This window comes from Trematomus bernacchii, unplaced genomic scaffold, assembly GCF_902827165.1.
Source record: "Trematomus bernacchii unplaced genomic scaffold, fTreBer1.1, whole genome shotgun sequence".
Taxonomy (NCBI): domain Eukaryota; kingdom Metazoa; phylum Chordata; class Actinopteri; order Perciformes; family Nototheniidae; genus Trematomus; species Trematomus bernacchii.
This window is the reverse complement of record NW_022987513.1, coordinates 2,891,679-2,910,848: the sequence shown is the minus strand read 5'-3', so window position 1 is coordinate 2,910,848 and position 19,170 is coordinate 2,891,679. Positions and strand designations below refer to the sequence as shown.

Genomic DNA, 19,170 nt, shown 5'->3' with positions numbered 1-19,170 from the left:
TCTGCGGATTACCATATGGCACGCTACACAAACATTTTTTATGATCTGTAGATCTGTTTGCCAGACCGGATTTTCCTGCATCTGGATGCATATTGTGCTCATTTGTTTTGGGATGACTTGACATTGCTTTGCGCAAGAGCCATGGCTTCAAAGGGCCTCAGCATATAGGCAGTGAGTGAGGTATCAGCAAGAATGCACTATTCTAGCCTTTCAACCATTACCATGCATATTATAAAAGAATAGCTGCAAAATAAGATGCTTCTATCACCATAATCAGGAGTGCTTTTTATATAAAGTGGGACTTATAATTTATTTTGTAATTGTACAATGCTATATGATGATGTTATTGTCCTTTTTTATACATAGGCTATACTTTTTTCTATCTCAGGCCTTCAGCTTTCCATCCTTGGGATATTTACAGTCACATATTGTTTTTGCAATATCCTCAGCTGCGAGATGACTGGAGGAATCATGTCATGGAAAGTCCAGCTTCATGTTGTTAGTAACAATGCCATGAGGGGACATAAGGCCCGGCTTCTGCAGAGGAGGGTGATGGGAAAATGGGGGTTGGTGTGTTGGGGTGCAAAAGGCTGATACAGTGGATTTTAATGAGTCTTGAAAAACTGTTTCGTAGCACAAAGTTGAAAGGCTTACAAATGTGAATGTATCTTTTAGTATTGGCTCCAGACACACGCAGACATTCTCGAGACATGATAGATGGTAAATGGCTTTTCTGCCTCATGGTTTATTTAGGCGTTATACCTTGGATAAAAGGAATATTCACTCCTGATTGGCTGGAGGCTATCAATTATCCATGTCTGTTTTATTTCTGTATAACTGAACACCCAATGAACAATTGTGCTGTTGCCCTTAAAAACGAATGTTCCAGAAAGCTCAGAGCATTTAGTTTCAGTCACACATGAGATGAAATATGACCTTCAGAATGGTCAAGAAGCAAAATTGGTAATTTGCAGATTTACTGTGTTTCTGCTACTTTTGCATGTTTTCCTGAGCAGGCCAGCTAGCCACAAAAAAAGCAACAACAAATATCAGTTTGTATTTGTGATACACAAATAAATGAACAACCTAAAAGAAGTTGATGACAGAGCCATGATATATTATAAGTGCAGCTTTTATCCATTTTCATAATGCCAACAAAATATTTTCGTAGTTCTTTAGCGAGCTGGTTTGATCTACAAGTTGGCAAGACACTGTGTGGGGACCCTTTTTCTCCCGCTCAAGTAAAGCAACCCAGGAAGTATTAACTGGCTAAAAACATGGTCTGGAAAAAGAGTGTACACAAATAAATGTTGAAGTCAAGTTCACGGCCTGTCCCGCCCTACAGTACATACTCCGACTCTTCTTCTTCTGTCATGCGTGCTGCGTCACTGCGTGCGAACAGGACGTGATCTGGCAGAGTACTTCCTGAGGTGCGCTGTCTTTCAGATGCTTTTTGCACTGGCATTGTTCTACATGACAATGGTCTTGGTCTTGCCTGTTTCTTGAAACCTATTAAAGCTGCTCTGAGGGGTATTTCCTGTTGTAAGAGAGGCCGTTGTGAAGGGGGGATCCCTGAAAGTAAGAAGTGCAAAATGTGATACCTCAAGTTAGCTTAGCTTGTTTGTAGTTTAGCCAGGTTCATTATTCTTCCATATTGCAATTTGAGGATGAGAACAACTAGGATTGATTGGAAATGTACCACTTGCCTCAGAATGATCACTGGCGTTTAGCTGCTGAACTGGAAACAGGTATAGTAGTCGTTTCTGATGTAAAATGTGGATTTTATTATATTATTTTGATTCAAGCCTTTTTTTTCATTGGTTATACCTTTTGTCTCAATGGTCAAACTATTTGTACTCTACAGCCCTACCTCACATGCAACAGCATATACGACTTAACGTTGTTTAAACTGTTTCAAAAGATGTATTTACTAAAGACAAATGTGACTAAAAATGGGATCACAGTTAGTGTTAAAAAACATTCAGAAAACTCTGTTGAACTGATCTTTTGCCGTCGGTCTCATAATGCATCAGCAGAATTGTTTATTCATTTGAAGTATGTAAGATATGTGGGGCTGACTTGTATCAGTTCCAGTTTGTAGCTGCAGGTGCTTTGAAAAACGATTTTTAATTTCCAGATGACTATTTTTCCAATTTTAATTTTTATTCATAAACAAAGGATGAGCTAATTAAATAGTAGTTCTTCTTGCTTTGCATTGATTCTATATTTCAGATTATTGGAAGCAACATTCCTGTCAAGGGCAGAAGTCACAACTATTTAAAAAAAGAATGTGATCATATATAGAAGACAGTATTCAACTTCATAAGTCATAATATTCTCCCTTTTTTTTTGTTTTAAACCTGCTGGACATTAAACAGAAGTTTTAGATAATGTGGTTAAGTCTGCCAGCTTCATTGTTGCTGCTCTTTGGCCTTTAAGAACCCTGTGAGGAAAACCGAGATAAGAGAATTTCTCAGTACTGAACTCTTTAATTGCATTCAAAAGGCATCGCAAAGTTAATTTGTCAAGAATATTATGTTTATTCAAACAATACATTAAAACTATTTTTTGCTTTTCTTCTAGATGGGCATTTTATTTTTAAGCTAGTGATCGCTGATCCGGGTCAAATGTCAGTCGAGTGTTGACCTCATTACTAAGAAGCTTAGTATTTTAACGAGTTTTCTGGCCGGGCATGGGGCACTGTCATGATCAGCAGACTTACTTCCTATATCTTTACTGGCACACCATTTTGAAACCACATCTTGCCATAAGTGTACACTTTCACTTCCTTCTCCAGCCCTCCTTCAGATGTTCATTTGGCACATGCGTAAGTCAGTCAGCAGACTCTGATCATAGATTTACGCTGACTCTAAAGACCCTGGTAGATTCAAAATGTTTGCCATATACTGTATGTCAGGTGCTGTCATGGCCAAGATATCCAGAAGACGCATCTCTGTTGTGTCTGTACCTTGACCCAATGTTGTGAGAGATGTACAATGAAGCTATAACCTCCAGGTCGAATCAGTGAAGCCAATGTGGAAGTGCCTTAAACCTGCATTCTCTTTAATTTCCTGCAAATGGTTGCAAAAAGAATTATAATTGTGTAGAAGTCCATGAGAAAATGTCCATACTTGATTTATTACCTCAGTTTATATTTTACTGACAAGTTTATGGGCTCAAATTCTAGATTTAAGTCTTCTTCTTCGTTGTGCTTATTTTGTACATGATAGTTGCATTTAAAGTAAATAGACAACCAAGCAGGGTTTGCTTTAGGGCTTGGCTACCTTGTGATTGACGTTTGATGTTGTCTGTGTTTTTTTCAAAGGGTTTTACCTTTTTTACAGTGTGTTTTCAGTTTAAAAGTTCATTGTAAAATCACCTACAAATGGCTTTTTCAGCATTCGTTTGTCACTTCTTCTGTTGTCACTTCTGGCTCCTACTAAATCAAGATGGCGGGGGCCAAATTGCCAAACTCAAGGCCTCAAAACCTTAGTCCACAAACGATTGGGTGACATCACAGTGACTAGGTCCTCTTCATATTTACAGTCTGTGTTTACAATATAGCCCCTGCCATTATCTTGAAATCAAAGCAAGCACCTGTAAACCATCCTGTAGCAGCTACACATAATATATATGATTACTACAAACGCTTGGAGCGCCGTGAGGTCGGAGTAGTTGTCACATTCGAGGTGCAAACGGGCATCGCTCCAATATTGCGCTGGAGTGCCATCGAGAGAGACTTGATCTCACTTTATACTCTCATTGAAAGAGCTTTATTATTCCACTTGAACTGTGTGTGTGTGTGTGTGTGTGTGTGTTTTTCTGCCTTTCGCCAGTGAGAGGATAATGATACTGGCCTCTCAAATGGAGTGCTAACTGGTACTTCACTTTTCACATGTTAATCCCACTCAGCCTGGACTCTGCCCCTTTGATACGTTTACTGTAACTCTTTATATTTTCCTGTCATTTTGGCCAACCAAATTACTCGACATAATACACACACTTAGAAACATGAATTCAAACCATGCTGGAAACCCTTTGCTTATGATTTACATAACCTAAATCAAGTGTCCGAGATTTTTTTTTTTTTTTTACATAAAAGCAATTCTTATCTTATTTAATCACAGCTGTCTGGGTAATGATCAGCAAACAGCAAAGCGTCACTCTGTTTTGTCTCCTCATGGTGTTGGAGAGAGTTTGCTGTGCGCTCATGGTGCGAGCTGTTGTGGCTGCATCTATATTTAGACATCTTTCTTCCTACGCATTTTCAGGGTTGGTTGTTAAATAAGAAAATCAAATGACGCGCAAAGAGCCTGTGCAAGAGGGGAGAGCAGGGAGAAAAAGGGGAGGTGTGTGTGTGTGTGTGTGTGTGTGTGTGTGTGTGTGTGTGTGTGTGTGTGTGTGTGTGTGTGTGTGTGTGTGTGTGTGTGTGTGTGTGTGTGTGTGTGTGTGTGTGTGTGTGTGGTGTGTGTGTGTGTGTGTGTGTGTGTGTGTGTGTGTGTGTGTGTGTTGTGTGTGTGTGTGTGTGTGTGGTGTGTGTGTGTGTTGTGTGTGTGTGTGTGTGTGTGTGTGTGTGTGTGTGTGTGTGTGTGTGTGTGTGTGTGTGTGTGTGTGTGTGTGTGTGTGTGTGTGTGTGTGTGTGTGTGTGTGTGTGTGTGTGTGTGTGTGTGTGTGTGTCCAGAGGGGAAACACAACTGTAGCAACGCTGACCCTGTCTCTGTTTCCTTTTTTTGTGGTGGAGCCGATAAGAATGGACTGCATGATGGGGAAATCAGGGAGGTTTAAAAGTGTGTAGGCAGGCCTTCATCTACTCTTAAAGTGACTCAGGATGACTTGCATTACATCCTGTACTTTTTAGGTTTTGGTCTGCAGTACATCTCTAGTGGGAAAGGGCCAATTTGCTTGCCCCAAATAATAACGTGGTGTCTGGTTGTGAATGTGCTATGTTTATAGGGCTGCAACTAATGATTATATATCGATACATTTGCAGATTTATAAATTGAGTATTTGTATGGTCTTTTAAAATGTCAAGCCTGAGGTCTTTAAATGTCTTTTGTTGTCACTCCAAAACCCAAAGGTATTCACTTTAATATGATATAAAGGGGGAAAGCATTATTTAATTTCTTTTTTTAAATGAACGATCATCAAAAAAGTTTTAGTAAATACATTTTCTGTTGATGGACTTTGCAGCCTTGTAAATATATTCTTTATTTACTCTTTTTTAGGTTTCACAAAACATGTGAATTGTCCATTATTATCAGCAGTACATTCTATTGACATGTATATAGATTTGTTGCACTACTTTATATTTTGTATTTTATTATATATGTTGCACTGTTGGAGGAGCTCGGGTCAGGAGAATTTCATTGCCATTACTACACTGTAGCTTTGTGCATATGACAATAAACACCTTTTAATCAGTTCTATATCAAATATATGTTATGAAATGGCAGCCTGAACAAAGTGTGTGTGTGTGTGGGTTGGAGGCAACTTTATCACCTCCTCCCCCCCCCCTCTAGCCTTGTCCAGTAGGGGTCAACAAGCACTGGGGATAGCAACAGGGCATTGTCTGAGACTGTACCCCCCCTTAAGTCCATGTGACCTGGCCTCTGCATTACTACGTCTGTCTGGCTCCATTGTGCGCTTGTCTTTTGACATTTTCATCTTTTTTTTTTCTCTGTAAATAAAGTTGTGCATCATCTGTAAAGCGTCACTCGAATCAGCAAAGTTCACTCTACAACCACAAACATAAAAGGAAAACATTTCTTAGATATTTTAGCAACATCATTGAAATACTAATTAAAACTCATGCTTTCTAATTTCACCTGAGTAAGAGGATTAAAGTTTCAGCATCAAAATGTACAAAAGGTCATATTTCACCCAGGCCTGCTCAGATAATATGTTGAGAAAATTATATAATTATAAATGATCTATATATATTATAGAACTATTCTTATTAATTGATTATTGAATTTTGGTGTGTTTTTTTAAAAACTATATATATTGTGAGCCATAGCCTGTGAATTTACCCTAGGGATCAATAAAGAACATATATAAATAAAAGTGTTTTTTTTTTCAAATGTGTATTAATAATCTAAATCTTAAAAGCATCTACAGCTGTCACAAATGTAAAGGAGTTAAAAGTAGAAATATAGAGTTGCAGGAAATTGAAATACTTATTTTAAATGATCTTATCTATTAACAAGGCCCTATTATGCTTTTCCCTGGCTATATGTTATATATATTTTTGTGCATGTAAATGGTCTAAATGTCCAAGAGCCCTCCATAGTGACATCATTATGTTACACTTGTGCTTCTATTGGCTAGCGCTCCAACAAATTGTACGTGATTGGCTAAAGGGCCGGACATCTGTAAGCAGTTGACCAATAACAACAGAGCCGGCCAGCTAACCAATCACAATCGTAACACTTTTTGAACATTAAAGTATGTAAACACATCACAGTAGAGGCACAAAATACAAATATGAACCTGGAAATGCAATAGGGCCCCTTTAAGTATATTTACTTTCCACCACTGGTCCCTTTGTTTGTTGCTAAAAGTGAAAATGTTTTTGCACAAATGTTGCTTTCTCAAACAGCATGTGTCTCTATATTTTTGGGATTTGTCTTGGCCTTTTTAATGATCAATATGACCCGAGACGTAGAAGTGTTTCTGTCCTGACGTCAAGAAACATACGAATTTCCAGTCTTGAGATAAATGAACTGAGCTTCCTGTGTAAATATAATTTTCTGGGATAAAGCATTATTGCTCAGATAGGACATAATATCCCTGGCAGGTGCACCATATGGGGGCTGTGTCAGCAGGAGCATTGAGACAATAACTGGAGCCATGGGATCTGCCTCGCCCCCCCTCCCCCTCCTGTCTCTCCCCTCTCTGGTGGCCTACTCTCTGGTTGTCACTCATGTCCTCGCAGCATTAGGCCGTTGCCATGGTGTTGTTTAGCTCTGCTGACAGGTGGGCTCTGACGCCATATCTCCTCCCCCTCCTCCCACCTCCAGGCCACACGTCAAACGCTGCTTTCTTCACTCTGCACCAAAAATAATAAGCACAGGAGGGGCCTGTCATTATCTCTCTGCTTGCTCCCAACACAAACACACTGATATCAATGCTTATGTAACTATCCACCTTTTTATTTTGGGTCAATAATATTGGTCATGTTTTTTTTGCTACTACAGTTATTACCCCGAGCAGACGCATGGTGATGTTTGCATGTTGAGATCATGTATTGTGTTTGAGCTCCGTGTTTCACATGTATGGGAAAATCCCACTGAAATGTTGCTGACGACTCAGAAGAGGTGTTGCTAGGTAACCTGACGTCACAGGTCTGAACTGGTGTGTATGGGGGAAGTGGGGGGGCACTGGAGGCTAGCTCATTAGCAACATCGAGATAAGGCCTCTCACTGCCGGTTCACATCTTCACAAACACTTAATTCAGATACTTAAAGAGAGCTATGAATAATCTGTGAGGCTCTGTAATGCAGAATGTTGGATTTATGCAACGTCTGGATATAAAAATATCCCGGTTTCACATTGTGCATGTGTGCACATGGATACACATTACTGTTTCCATACACATGTGTAAAATAAGAAGGAAGACATTATTTATCCTAAGGGAAGTTTCTGTGCAGCAGTTGCAATACAAAGGGAGAAGAGTGCAAATGTATAAATAGCAAAGATGGATAATAATAATAATGTGCAAATCCTATCCTCCTGAGACCTACCCATTCATTTGTCCTCTGTGGTGCACATTGGTCTTTGGTCCATTACTTTGAGGTTATACATGCCACAGCATTCAGTCCAATTGTACTCCACAGAGGACATCCTGGGCTTTTCAGACATGTGACATATGTGGGGGTGTGGCTTTGAAAAAGATAATAGGCTTGTTTGAGACGAGCTGCGGCTCGCCTCGAAAGTAGACGAGAATAGCCGATCGCAGCCGGGGGAGGTCTCAAAAAGCTCGCCTGAAGTCGGACAGCTCGGAGTCGGCTTCTTCTTCTTCTTCTTCTTCTTCTTCTTCTTCTCTCGGTTTTTGGGCGGATTTCAAACAACTTTAAGGTGCATACTGCCACCTCCGGAGTCGGCTTGACTCGGTTTGCATTTATAAATGCACACGGCATCTATTGCACGTCTGTCCGTCCTGGGAGAGGGATCTCTCCTCTGTTGCTCTCCCTGAGGTTTCTCCCATTTCCCTTTAAACTGTGGCTTTTTCTCTGGAAGTTTTTCCTTGTATGATGTGAAACGTAAGGACAGAGGGTGTCGTATTGTCATACTGATATTCTGTACAAACTGTGAAGTCCACTGAGACAAATGTAACATTTGTGATATTGGGCTATATAAATAAACATTGATTGATTGATTGATAAAGAATGGACAAATGTGTTTAATCGTTAATGTCAGATATGTACTAAGTAAATACATTTGTTCCTGCTCAAGATTAGATTCAACTTTATTGTTATTGCACAGATTACAGGTACTGAGACAACGAAATGCAGTTTAGCTTCTAACCAGGAGTGCATAAAGCAGTAAAGTGAAAAGTAATGTACACAATCTACAGAATAAAATATAGAATGAATTGAATGATGAAAAAACAGTGAGGGGTATGAATACACTATATACACAGTAGCCTAGCCTAGTATGAACAGTGTGTTGTATGAATATGCTAAGATAAAGTATGACAACGGTAAGCAGTGCAAGTATAGTATAAAATATATAGATATTAATGTTATGATGATAAACATTGTGGAACAATGATGACAAATGTGAATGGAAGTGGCGACGTAAAACGGACACAAAACAACACACTTTTGCCGAGCCAATGGAGAGTTTCATCACCAGCACGGGGTAAAACCCACCAATGAGCGCTCAGCTCGAGATACCAGCGAGTCGTTTCCCATCAAGCATTTCGCTTCCGCAGCCCGGGGAGAGAAACTGCGCCGCGCCTCGCTCTCAAGTCTGCGGGCGTCTTTGTCCCGCGAGATTTCAACGTCTCATGTAGGCGAGCCTCCAGAGCAAGTCGGACAAAATGACTAACCATCATGCAACGCACGAGCAAGACGTTGATCGCAATTGCGCAGGTCTGCGCAGGTCTCGCTTGTCTCAAACAAGCCTAGTTTCATTGTATTTCAAAATGGCGTCCATCAATACAAGCACTATTTATAGAAAGAGAAATGGTAAGTTTGTAATTACCAGTGTTGTGAGTTCAATATGTTTAATTAATTATAGTAAGGGGACATCATAGGAGTTAGTGTAGTGAGTTTTCAGAGCAGTGTAATAATGATTTGACCTAAAACTAAATGTTTTTATGAATGTCCTCTGAGGAGGACATGGGGATTTGCTAACTCTTTATTTCCCCCATTTTACACAACACAAATGGAGTCCACTATGGGCCAACACTAACACGTAGGTTTCTGTAGGGTTCATGGCAGACGGATGCACGGGGAAAACATACATCAAGTGCCTCAAGTGTCAGATGTATCTCTGCATTTCAAAAAAGGATGGAGTACTACAAATGAGGGCTCAGTATTTGTTGCATTGAGTTGTTGTGCTCTAATGTTGTCTAAATGTACTTGTATGTTAATGTTGTTTGTATACTATGCTTCGCATAACTAACACCCGATGTCCTCTACAAAGGACACACAATAAAACAAAAATAAAAAAATATATAATACCACCCTAAAGACTTGTGTGATCTAAAAAAAGGACATTTTAAACCTTTTTCTTTCTGGGTCTCAGGAGGACATATTTATTCAGAAGAATGCCAAAATCAGGTTAGGATATGTAACATTTCCACATTAAATGTATTATACCAATAGATTTATGCAATACATTTTGTTGAGTTGAGTAACTAGCTTTAAGCAGTAATTGATTGAAGTTTTTTTAAGTTTATATCCACATTTTTACGATTTTGAATGTGAAACTGCTATAAACCGCCTCCATTGGACTCCTTTGTGTACTTCATGTTGACATCACTATGTTACACTTGCGCTTGTAGCTCTCCAACCCATTGGACGTGACAGGCTAAGAGGCGGGACATCTCCCCTTAGCCTGTCACATACGAGCAGACTGAGCTCTGGTTTCAGACAGAGGGTGAAAAGAGGTGCTGCAGCAAAAAATGAAGACCTTTTTGAACATTAAAGCATATAAACATGTCAGAGTAGAGGCACAACATACCAAGATGAACCTGAAAATGAGCAGAATAGGCCTTTTAATACAAAAACAAGCTGAGTTACCATTAGCTGTGAGCTTAAAACCCCTCCATCCTATAAACACAGCCCTTAAAGAGTGAAAGAGCTTACTACACTAGACTTTTGAATGAGCAGGTGTTTATGCTTTTTGAATGGATGAAGATGACTAGGCACAGTTATTTTGCATTTGTTTTCTTCAGTATCAATCAGCTTTCATGACACGGTCTATGCTTGTAATATTTTTCAAACATCCATTTTATCAGTTTACATTCAATAATGCATGCCATTTTATTATTTTATAATGCCCTTGAGTGCAACCTCATAAAAGCTGAGTAATTGCAGAGCTGAAAAGCTGCAGTCAGCGTCAACACGGAGAGCATTTACTTCCTCTCCATCCTCTTTCATCTCCGCGGCCCTCAGTGGAGATGCTTTTGTTAGCTGCTACCAAGCAGCCTTTTCACATCCCAAGGCCGCACTTTTGAGAGTATCAGGGCTGCATGAGCTCCTGTGTGCTTGTGGAATGGAAGTTAAATGAGCAGAGAAAGCCGCGCGCTCCCCATTGTAGCTCCGGCACTCGAGAGCTAGTTGGTGTCGCACACAGCTCTTCTGAAGGTGCTGCCTGCTGTAATAGACTCTCATAGATAGACTGCGAGATAAGGAGACACACTATACGGCACAACGCGGCCGATGCAAGCCAATACCACGGTGTTCATTGTGATACTTACTCACAGGACCACTGCACTTGACATTGGCTTTCAAAGCATGGTGGGTAAAGTCTCACAGCTTTTATATGCGGGTGAATATGAGATGCGCTGGGACGACGGTCTTCACCTGGGCTGATTAGCAGATGTAAGAGGAAGATTGTAAGGGGAGGTTACTGTGTGTCAGTAGGCTACTACCTTGAGCAACAGGCAAGCCTTTGTTCTTCTTCTCATCTTCATCAGCAGCGCCACCTGAATGTGTAGACATTAGGAAGCTGTTTGGAGAGGATAAGGAGGTATAAGTCGAAAAAAGGCAATGATTTATTTTCACAGAGGAATATATTTATTATGCTATGTAACTTTTATACCACACACTTTTTATGGCTAATTGGGAAAAGCTTGTGAGGATAATTCTTAATATACAATATATGGCCAATATATTGTATATGTTTTTCTTATCGACTTATCGTCCTTTTCTTTGGTTTGGGAACATTTTGGGTTTAAGCCGAGTAAGAGACAAGAATTGTTTTATTATTATTATTATTATTTTAGCTGTGCCATATATATATATATATACTTCCAGTTTTTAATACTTTCACCTGGCTGCTATATCGCTAAAATGTTACTGTTTCTGGATGTATATTTTGTAAATACTGTAATTTCTAGTGTTATTTTTAATATTTGTATGCATGCTCATGATTGATGTTAAGCTATCTTTGGCTCTTTATTTGCTGTAACAAATGTACATTTCCACTCTGGGATGAATAAAGGTATTCTGATTCTGATTTAAAGCTAATATTTGCGTTTTTTTAACATTTAAGAAATTAATGTTCCAAATCTTAGGAGTATAAAGAATTTATTTGTCAGGTTTTTTTGGGGCATCAGAGATAAAGATTCTTTTTTAGCTATTGTTATGGTTTTGTGGTTTTATTTTATTTGATATTTTGATTTAATGCCAATGTCTTAAACTTCTTGAGAATTTAAATGGATAAATAAGCACTGTTATCAATAGTAACACTGTATGATTGACTGTGTACTTAAAACAAAATAACATTATTAAAAATAATATAAGACTGATTTTATAGAAGTCTATGAGAAAAATGACTTCGCACTTAATTTAAAACTTCAGTAAACATTTTTCCAGCAGTACCAGACAAAAGGTGCAATTCCACACAATGTTTTCTAGGAGTTTGTGGTGGAGTGCCTCTGAAACAAACTGGAAAATGGTCTGGTCATATGGCACTTTCTTCATTATGTCACCGAGCTGCTTCGTGTTCCAAACACTCTTTGTTTGCTGTGCCAGCACCGCAGATGCTCTCATTAGATGACCAGCTCATTGTTCCTCTCTGTGATAATAGTCTTTAGATCTAATTAACTGTCTTCTGCACTGGGGGAACTGGGAAATTGGGTTAAACAAACACTGGGATCATTACTGCAGGTACATTGAGTTCAAAACGGAAGTATGGAGTAATTCATGTGACCTTTTATTCTATTGAAGAGGCGTACGTCGATGGTAAATAAATACTGTTAGCCTGTATAAGCTTGGGTGAACTCTAAAAGTAGTAGATCAGAAGGTCTGCAGAAAAATAAGGGACAACTATTTTGATAATCCATTCATTGTTAATATAATCCTTAATGCAATAATGCAGTTTTTAAATGTGGAGATTTCCTCTTTTTTTCTTGTTTGTATCTTATTAAAAATAATACGTTTTGGTTTTAGACTGACAATACAAAACATTTAAAGACATCGCATTGGAATTAGAAAAACTGGACATCTTTCACTATTTCTGACATTTTATATACTGAGATGAACAGGTAATAAAAATCCTTGTTGCACCTATATTGATAAATGTAAGTTAGATTTTGCCCTTTTTTGACGTTATGTCACTTTTATAAAATCCACAATAGCCAGTAGTTACTTTGTCATTGCTCCAAAGAGTTGTGTTCGGTATTTCATTGAAAGAACTACACACATACTGCTTATTTCTTTGTAATCTCACTAAAAGAGTCCACTTCCTACATCACGGTGGGACATTGGAGGCCTGCTCCTTAGCTGGAGCTCATAGCACACTGTGAGTCTCCCCTTCTAACCTGCCCCCCCCCTCATCTGTTCTCTATTGCTCCCCTGCAGGTGAAGCTGATGAAATACATCTGTAAACAGCTGCAGTGCAAGCAGAAAGTGCCGGAGACGGAGAGGCCCGAGGCTCTGGAACGCTACCCGCACTTAAGAGACTGGCTTCGCACCATCAACCTGCGGCCGGAGCTCATCCAGGTGGGTCACGCCGTTTTCTGTTAATATCAGTCTCCCCTCACCCTCTCTGTCTGAAGGACTGTGCTCCTGTCACATTAATGTGGATTCTGTTTGTGTACTCAGTCCCTCGCTCACATGTACATGAGGAATACTTGACCCATGACCATCAGAATCTCTTTCTAAAAGAGGAGCACTGCCATTTTATTTATGCTCATCATATTCAAGGAATTGATCATTTAAAAAAAGAAAAATCCTTATTTCACATTTCTTTCATGCAATTTATTAACTACTATGTTTTTGGGATCTGTTGGGGGAATGGACAGCTCCTTTTTTTATGGGTCAGGAATTTCAACTTAATTCTGTTTGTTAAAGTCTTACATATCTTTAGGAACAGGCTTTAGTAGACTACAATATTTGTTGAAAATTACAGGCAAAGTACAATTTTGTTTGACAGAGAGCTCAAATTCACCAAAAGTTAGCGTTATGCTTACAGTGAGGCATTGCATCATGTTGTACCACTGGCATGTTGGCAAGCTTCTTAAATGGCCATGTGTGTCTTTCTCTGATTTAATTAATGTTGTCTGTGTCACCGCTAAGCGCACTTGATTAACGCGCTACAAGAAGAACGGTTGCCAAAGCATTGTGAGCATTCACAGTGCAAGACTAGTAATGTCCCTATTTTGTTGAAAATATTACAAAAATAGTTGTAATCTTCATTTTGCCTGAGTGCATTTTCGTTTGATAGAGGTGTATTTGTTAACAGTTCTGTCTAAATGAGTAGTATTTTCTGAAACTTTTAAAGGTAGCCTATGTGTTCACATCAAGAGGCAAAATCGAGTTTTGTAAAGTGAAGGCGATTTTCACCTGCATGATTTTTAATGGCCACTGGATGCATAATGATCTCATGCATATTGTATAGAAGTCTATAAGAAAATTACCCTACGACCAACCTAAATTTGTAACCTCCGTAAACATTTTCCTAATAAGTTTATGGACTCAAACGCTATGTTCCATGGTGGCTTGATGTGAAGTGTATAATTGATGGTAGGGCTGTGCAATTAATCGTATTTTAATCGCAATTACGATTTTGGCCTGCCACAATTACGAAAACAACATAATCGAAAAAAACTATTTTGCTTTGCTAGGTTGTGACATATTTGATCTAATTCATTTTGGTCTCATTTATTTGAATTTATCATATTTATATATGTTTAGTAGCTTGTGGAAGTGCGCTCCAAAATATTTGTTGATCTTGTTTATTGGTATTTATTATTTTGATATTATTTATTTAAATGTATCATTTATTTTATTTATTTTTGTATTGGTTTTTCAGTTGAATTATACGTTCAGGGTAATCAACAGTTAAAAAGATACTGTTCAAATTATTGTTTGTATTTGTTTTAAAGTTCAATAAATGGATTTTTTCAAAGTCAATGAATAATCGCATTTAATAATCGTGATATCAATTATTGACCCAAATAATCGTGATTATGATTTTTGCCATAATCGCACAGCCCTAATTGATGGTACCATTTACATTTAGAGTAAAATAGACAGGTCATGCAAAAAACAAGATGGCGACCCCCGCAATGATGTCATGTGTAGATGGTAACCCTCAGTTTGCAATACAAGAAAAATACTCTCACAATAGTCTCCTCCAGACAAATCATTGTTCACAAATCTATGGGTGTTGTTGAGATTCCACATCCACTACTTTTATTCTATCTATGGTACACATGCATAGCAGTTCTGACCAATAATACTGTGTCATGACGGCGCAGTACAGCAATCATGTATGCAGGACAAGCCATGCTGTTCGTGGTGCTATTATTGTAATGTTATTATGAGTAGGTGGGAGGGGAGGCAGGGCCCACAGCCTTTTTGGAATATCACATCACTCACTCTCGTGTGTTTGTGTGTCTATATGCGTGTGTGCTTTCTCTTGCTTACAGTGTACACATGAGTGTGGGAGGCTGCCCTAGTTTTGGGATCATTGGTTGCCCTCTCCGATCAAAGGTTTAACCTGACTGATAAGCAATTGCGTACTTCCCATGTCAGAAAAACATCCTCAGCGCACTGGACTATCTCATATTTCCTTGTTTCATACACAAACAGTTTGTGGTGTTGCTAACGGCCTGTGACCTACATTTCCTTAATTGACTTTTATCTGCTTTTTGCAATACACTTTTTTAGACTTTGTTTGTTTTTACCAAATACATTGTAACTTGATGAATTATTGTTGTCATTGCACGTCTAATAGATACATCCAAATACATGACCACTGTGTTATTTGTGTTTGTAGCCAACAAGGGCTAAGCTAGTTTAAATAGTCTAAGTTAATGTTTGATTTTAAGGAGTGTTTTACCGTCTCTTCATTTTTTGATAAAATAGCTGATTCACATTTAAACGTTGAGTATAAATTACGAGTGGTTGTTGGTGCTTAGTCTTCTAAGTTTATTCTAAGCAAACAAGTATTAGTGTCTTGCCTGAGTGTTATACTTTTAATTTGTAGCCTACCAGTGCTACTCCCACTTGATCTTGGCTTTCTAATGTTACCCTCTACTTTCAGAATGTTGTGATGTCTGTTGTCTTCCTGTTAGCTGCTGTCAAGCCTCCTTCTGTTCAGTGATCACTCATATCTTAGACAGCACCATTGTTTAGATGTGTACCAAATCCTGAGTGATGTGAATAAAAAGGAAAGAATACAAAGTAATACATTGACACTCTAGCTGGGTATAATATAGATATTATATACTAGATATCTGCTTAGATTTTTGATATTGTAACATGTCTTTTTATGGTTTTGAAGGCAGCATTACAGAAAAGTGATTTGATTTAAGAACTTCATGATGACTATTTATACAAATTCTCATTGTGTCAATATTTTGTGGAGGCACCAATGGTCAACCCTACAATATTATCCTAATATTGAAGTATTTGGATTACAAAAGAAACGATGAAATGTGATTTTCTTTATATTGCCCAGCTCATATACAGTAGACATTTAATTGAATCCTAGTTCAAGCTTGGTCTTGTTTTCACTTGTATAACACAGGTTTAAAACCATACTAAAATACACCTTGTCTATTAAGATTTAGCAAAGGACCACCATTAGCCTGATGACTATTTAAACCTTGTTTCTGATTACCCATTATTGTTGTTGTTGTTATTTTTTTTCCTTTTTTGGAGCTTCCCAATTATGAATTATATATATCTTTTCTCTTTTTGCTTGTTCTTATACTGACCTCTCACCCCTTCTTTTTGTTTGTCTGCAGGCAGTGGAAGCAAAGTCTTCCCTGGATGCCTTGCTGCAGATGTCAGGTGCTCAGGTGAGGGAAACCATGCGAAGGCTGGGGTCCAGCTCAGAGGAATGTGCCCGGCTCAGTGCTGCCCTCTCCTGTCTGAAGAGTGCCTCGGAATCAGGTATGGGTATTCTCCACAGGAGCCTTTTATAGTCAGCATGGATCACGTTGTTTTCTTCTTGTTTTTCATACGGAATTTTCCTTCTGTGCAGGAGGTGAGCTGAGGGAAGATGACGTTCCCTGGATGTCGGAGCCCTTCAGGAGGGACAGTGGCCCTCTCCTAACCGCGGAGCAGCTGACCGGGCTGGGGACCCCGCTCCGCCCTCACAGTCCTTCGCCTCTCGCCCGCCCATCAGCCGTCCACTCCACCCCATCCACCCCCTGCGCCGTGTTCCCTCACCACCGCTCGGGCTCTGTGTCGGCGGTGCCCACGCCTGATGGGCTGGCCTCCTACGGCCACACTGAGAGCCCTCTGACAGACCCGTTCCCCATGGCCTTATCCCACACCGCCCGTCTCCACGGACGCACATCCACCCCGCCCATAACTCCGCCCTCCAAGAGGCGACACCGACTGAAGCCCCCCTGCACGCCTCCGCCTCCGTCCCGCAAAGTTCAGCACCTGCTCCCCAACATCACCCTGACGCGCAGCAAGAGCCACGAGTCCCAGCTGGGCAACCGTATTGAGGACCCCCCCACCAACAAGTAGGCGCTCAGAAAGCTGTTTGAACTAGACATTACTAGAGTTTCTTTAAATGTTATTTTACAACAATACTGTTGCATTCTTAAAGGGGACCTATAATGCAACTTTTCGGGTTGATATTAGTATTTTCTGCCTCTACTGTGACGCTTTATACAAAAAGCTTTTTATTTTTCTCATACAGTACAGGCAGTATGAGAAAAATAAAGAGCTTTTTGAACCTCTTTTCACCCTCTGTCTGAAACCAGAGCCCAGTCTGCTCTGATTGGTAAGCTGGCCGGCCCCTTGTGATTGGTCAATTGCTCAGAGATGTCCCGCCCCTTAGCCTATCACGTACAATGTGTTGGAGCACTAACCAATAGAAGCGCGAGTGATGTTACTATGTCGCGGAAGGAAACACGGGACTACAATAGAAGCGTTTTTCTCCAAAAGAACTGATAATGCCCCTTTCACACCAAGGCTTTTCCCATTCTAGCTCCGTGCTAGAGCTTTTCTGGTTCAGAACCGGTTCTTCGGTTCAGCTCCCGCTCTGTTCACACTGCTCAGAGCCCGACTGGTGCTGCGTCATTGCGTCATCGTTTGCGTGCCTGCTTCATAAAGCCAAACCGCGCGGAAACCCCTCACATAGACAACAACAACAATGACCGATTGTATTGAAGCGCTACTCGTTTTGGTTTTGCTCTGTCGAAACGAAATGGAAGAAATGGGACGACTTTATTACCAACTTTACAGTCGTTACATGCTACATTCAAGACTTCTTTACAATCATCATCAACTTCAACGACGATTCCGTAGGAGAAAGAAGGTACATATACGTCCTCATCGATGGCGTTAGAGCTAGCTGTTGTTAGCCTCTGCATGCGCCAAGCTCAAAATACCCAGCTTTGCAGCATTAATTACTATGGTATAACATTAAACTGATGCCCCTACCCCCGCCTCCGACATAAGCGTGACGTATGCGGTGCTTGCTTTCTAGACCGACAACTTTTTGGTGCTTGAAACGAACCAGATTCCGGAGCTTAGAGGCGGCTCCGCTGCGGTGTGAACAGGAAAAACCGGTGCTTTTCAAGCTCTAGCTCCGAACCGGCCCTGGAACCGCGTTGGTGTGAAAGAGTAAGAGCGATATCGATAAAAGTAGTAGTACTGTTAAAACCTTAACCTGTTAAGCCTGAGAGACCCCGGTACCGGGGCACTGCCGCAACATCTTGCAGGAAACAGTGTCTGAGGGCATGTTCATTTAATAAACTATGAATGTTTTATATCCATGTAACGGGAAGAAACTCATCTAACTGATCTTTTTTTTTTTTTTTCAAAAGAAAACCCACAATGCTAACACTGAGCCTCTGAATTAGCAACGAGCGAAAAATGCTAACAGATTACTGCACCGAAAATCACTCACAAAACCTTATTATTTATCTTTTCTCTACATACATGACATCGATTCACATCGTGAGGTGACACAGAATCGATGGGTACCCTCATTATCACTGAATTATACGAAATCGCGATGTTATAAGCAAAAACAGACCTCAAAACATTTGACGCTAGGTAGCTAAAAATGCTAACAAGGTTACCTTGGCTCTGTAGTCTCTCCAAAGTGGTCTTCAATGGCATTAAAACGATAAAAACGCTGCTGAAGTTAATCCATAGGTTAATCCAATGTGTCTGTGTCCCTTTGAAAGGATTTCTGATAATCCATGAGCAATGAGACGGATAATCCATGCTTTTCCGTTTCTAGATATCAGAGCTAGAGTGTAGCTTCACTCTAATGCAAAATTACATGCGCAAAGCCCTCACCTTTTTGTTTCACAACGTGTGTGTGTGTGTGGGGGACTCCCCCTTCGATTATATTGGCTCTAACGGTCAGAAAGAGGTATCAACCATCAAAATTGAGCAAGGGGGGCCAGAGATATGAAAAATCCACCCAAATGACCCCAGAAGGGTTTTTTATTTGCTAAATCTCTCTAAAAAGGTAAAATGTCACTTGTTTTGCATCAATCTTGATACAGGGTAC

At 39.8% G+C, this 19,170-nt stretch overlaps 1 protein-coding gene across 3 annotated transcripts in view; it reads left to right on the top strand.

Moving 5' to 3' along the window:
- ksr1a (kinase suppressor of ras 1a) overlaps positions 1-19,170 on the top strand; it is a 35,581-nt gene that overhangs the window by 920 nt on the left and 15,491 nt on the right. For all 3 annotated transcript variants that reach the window (XM_034114689.1, XM_034114697.1, XM_034114680.1), the window contains exons 2-4: positions 13,038-13,178; positions 16,433-16,580; positions 16,672-17,161. In XM_034114689.1, coding sequence (XP_033970580.1) covers positions 13,038-13,178; positions 16,433-16,580; positions 16,672-17,161 — 779 coding nt within the window. The remainder of the gene's footprint in view (positions 1-13,037; positions 13,179-16,432; positions 16,581-16,671; positions 17,162-19,170) is intronic.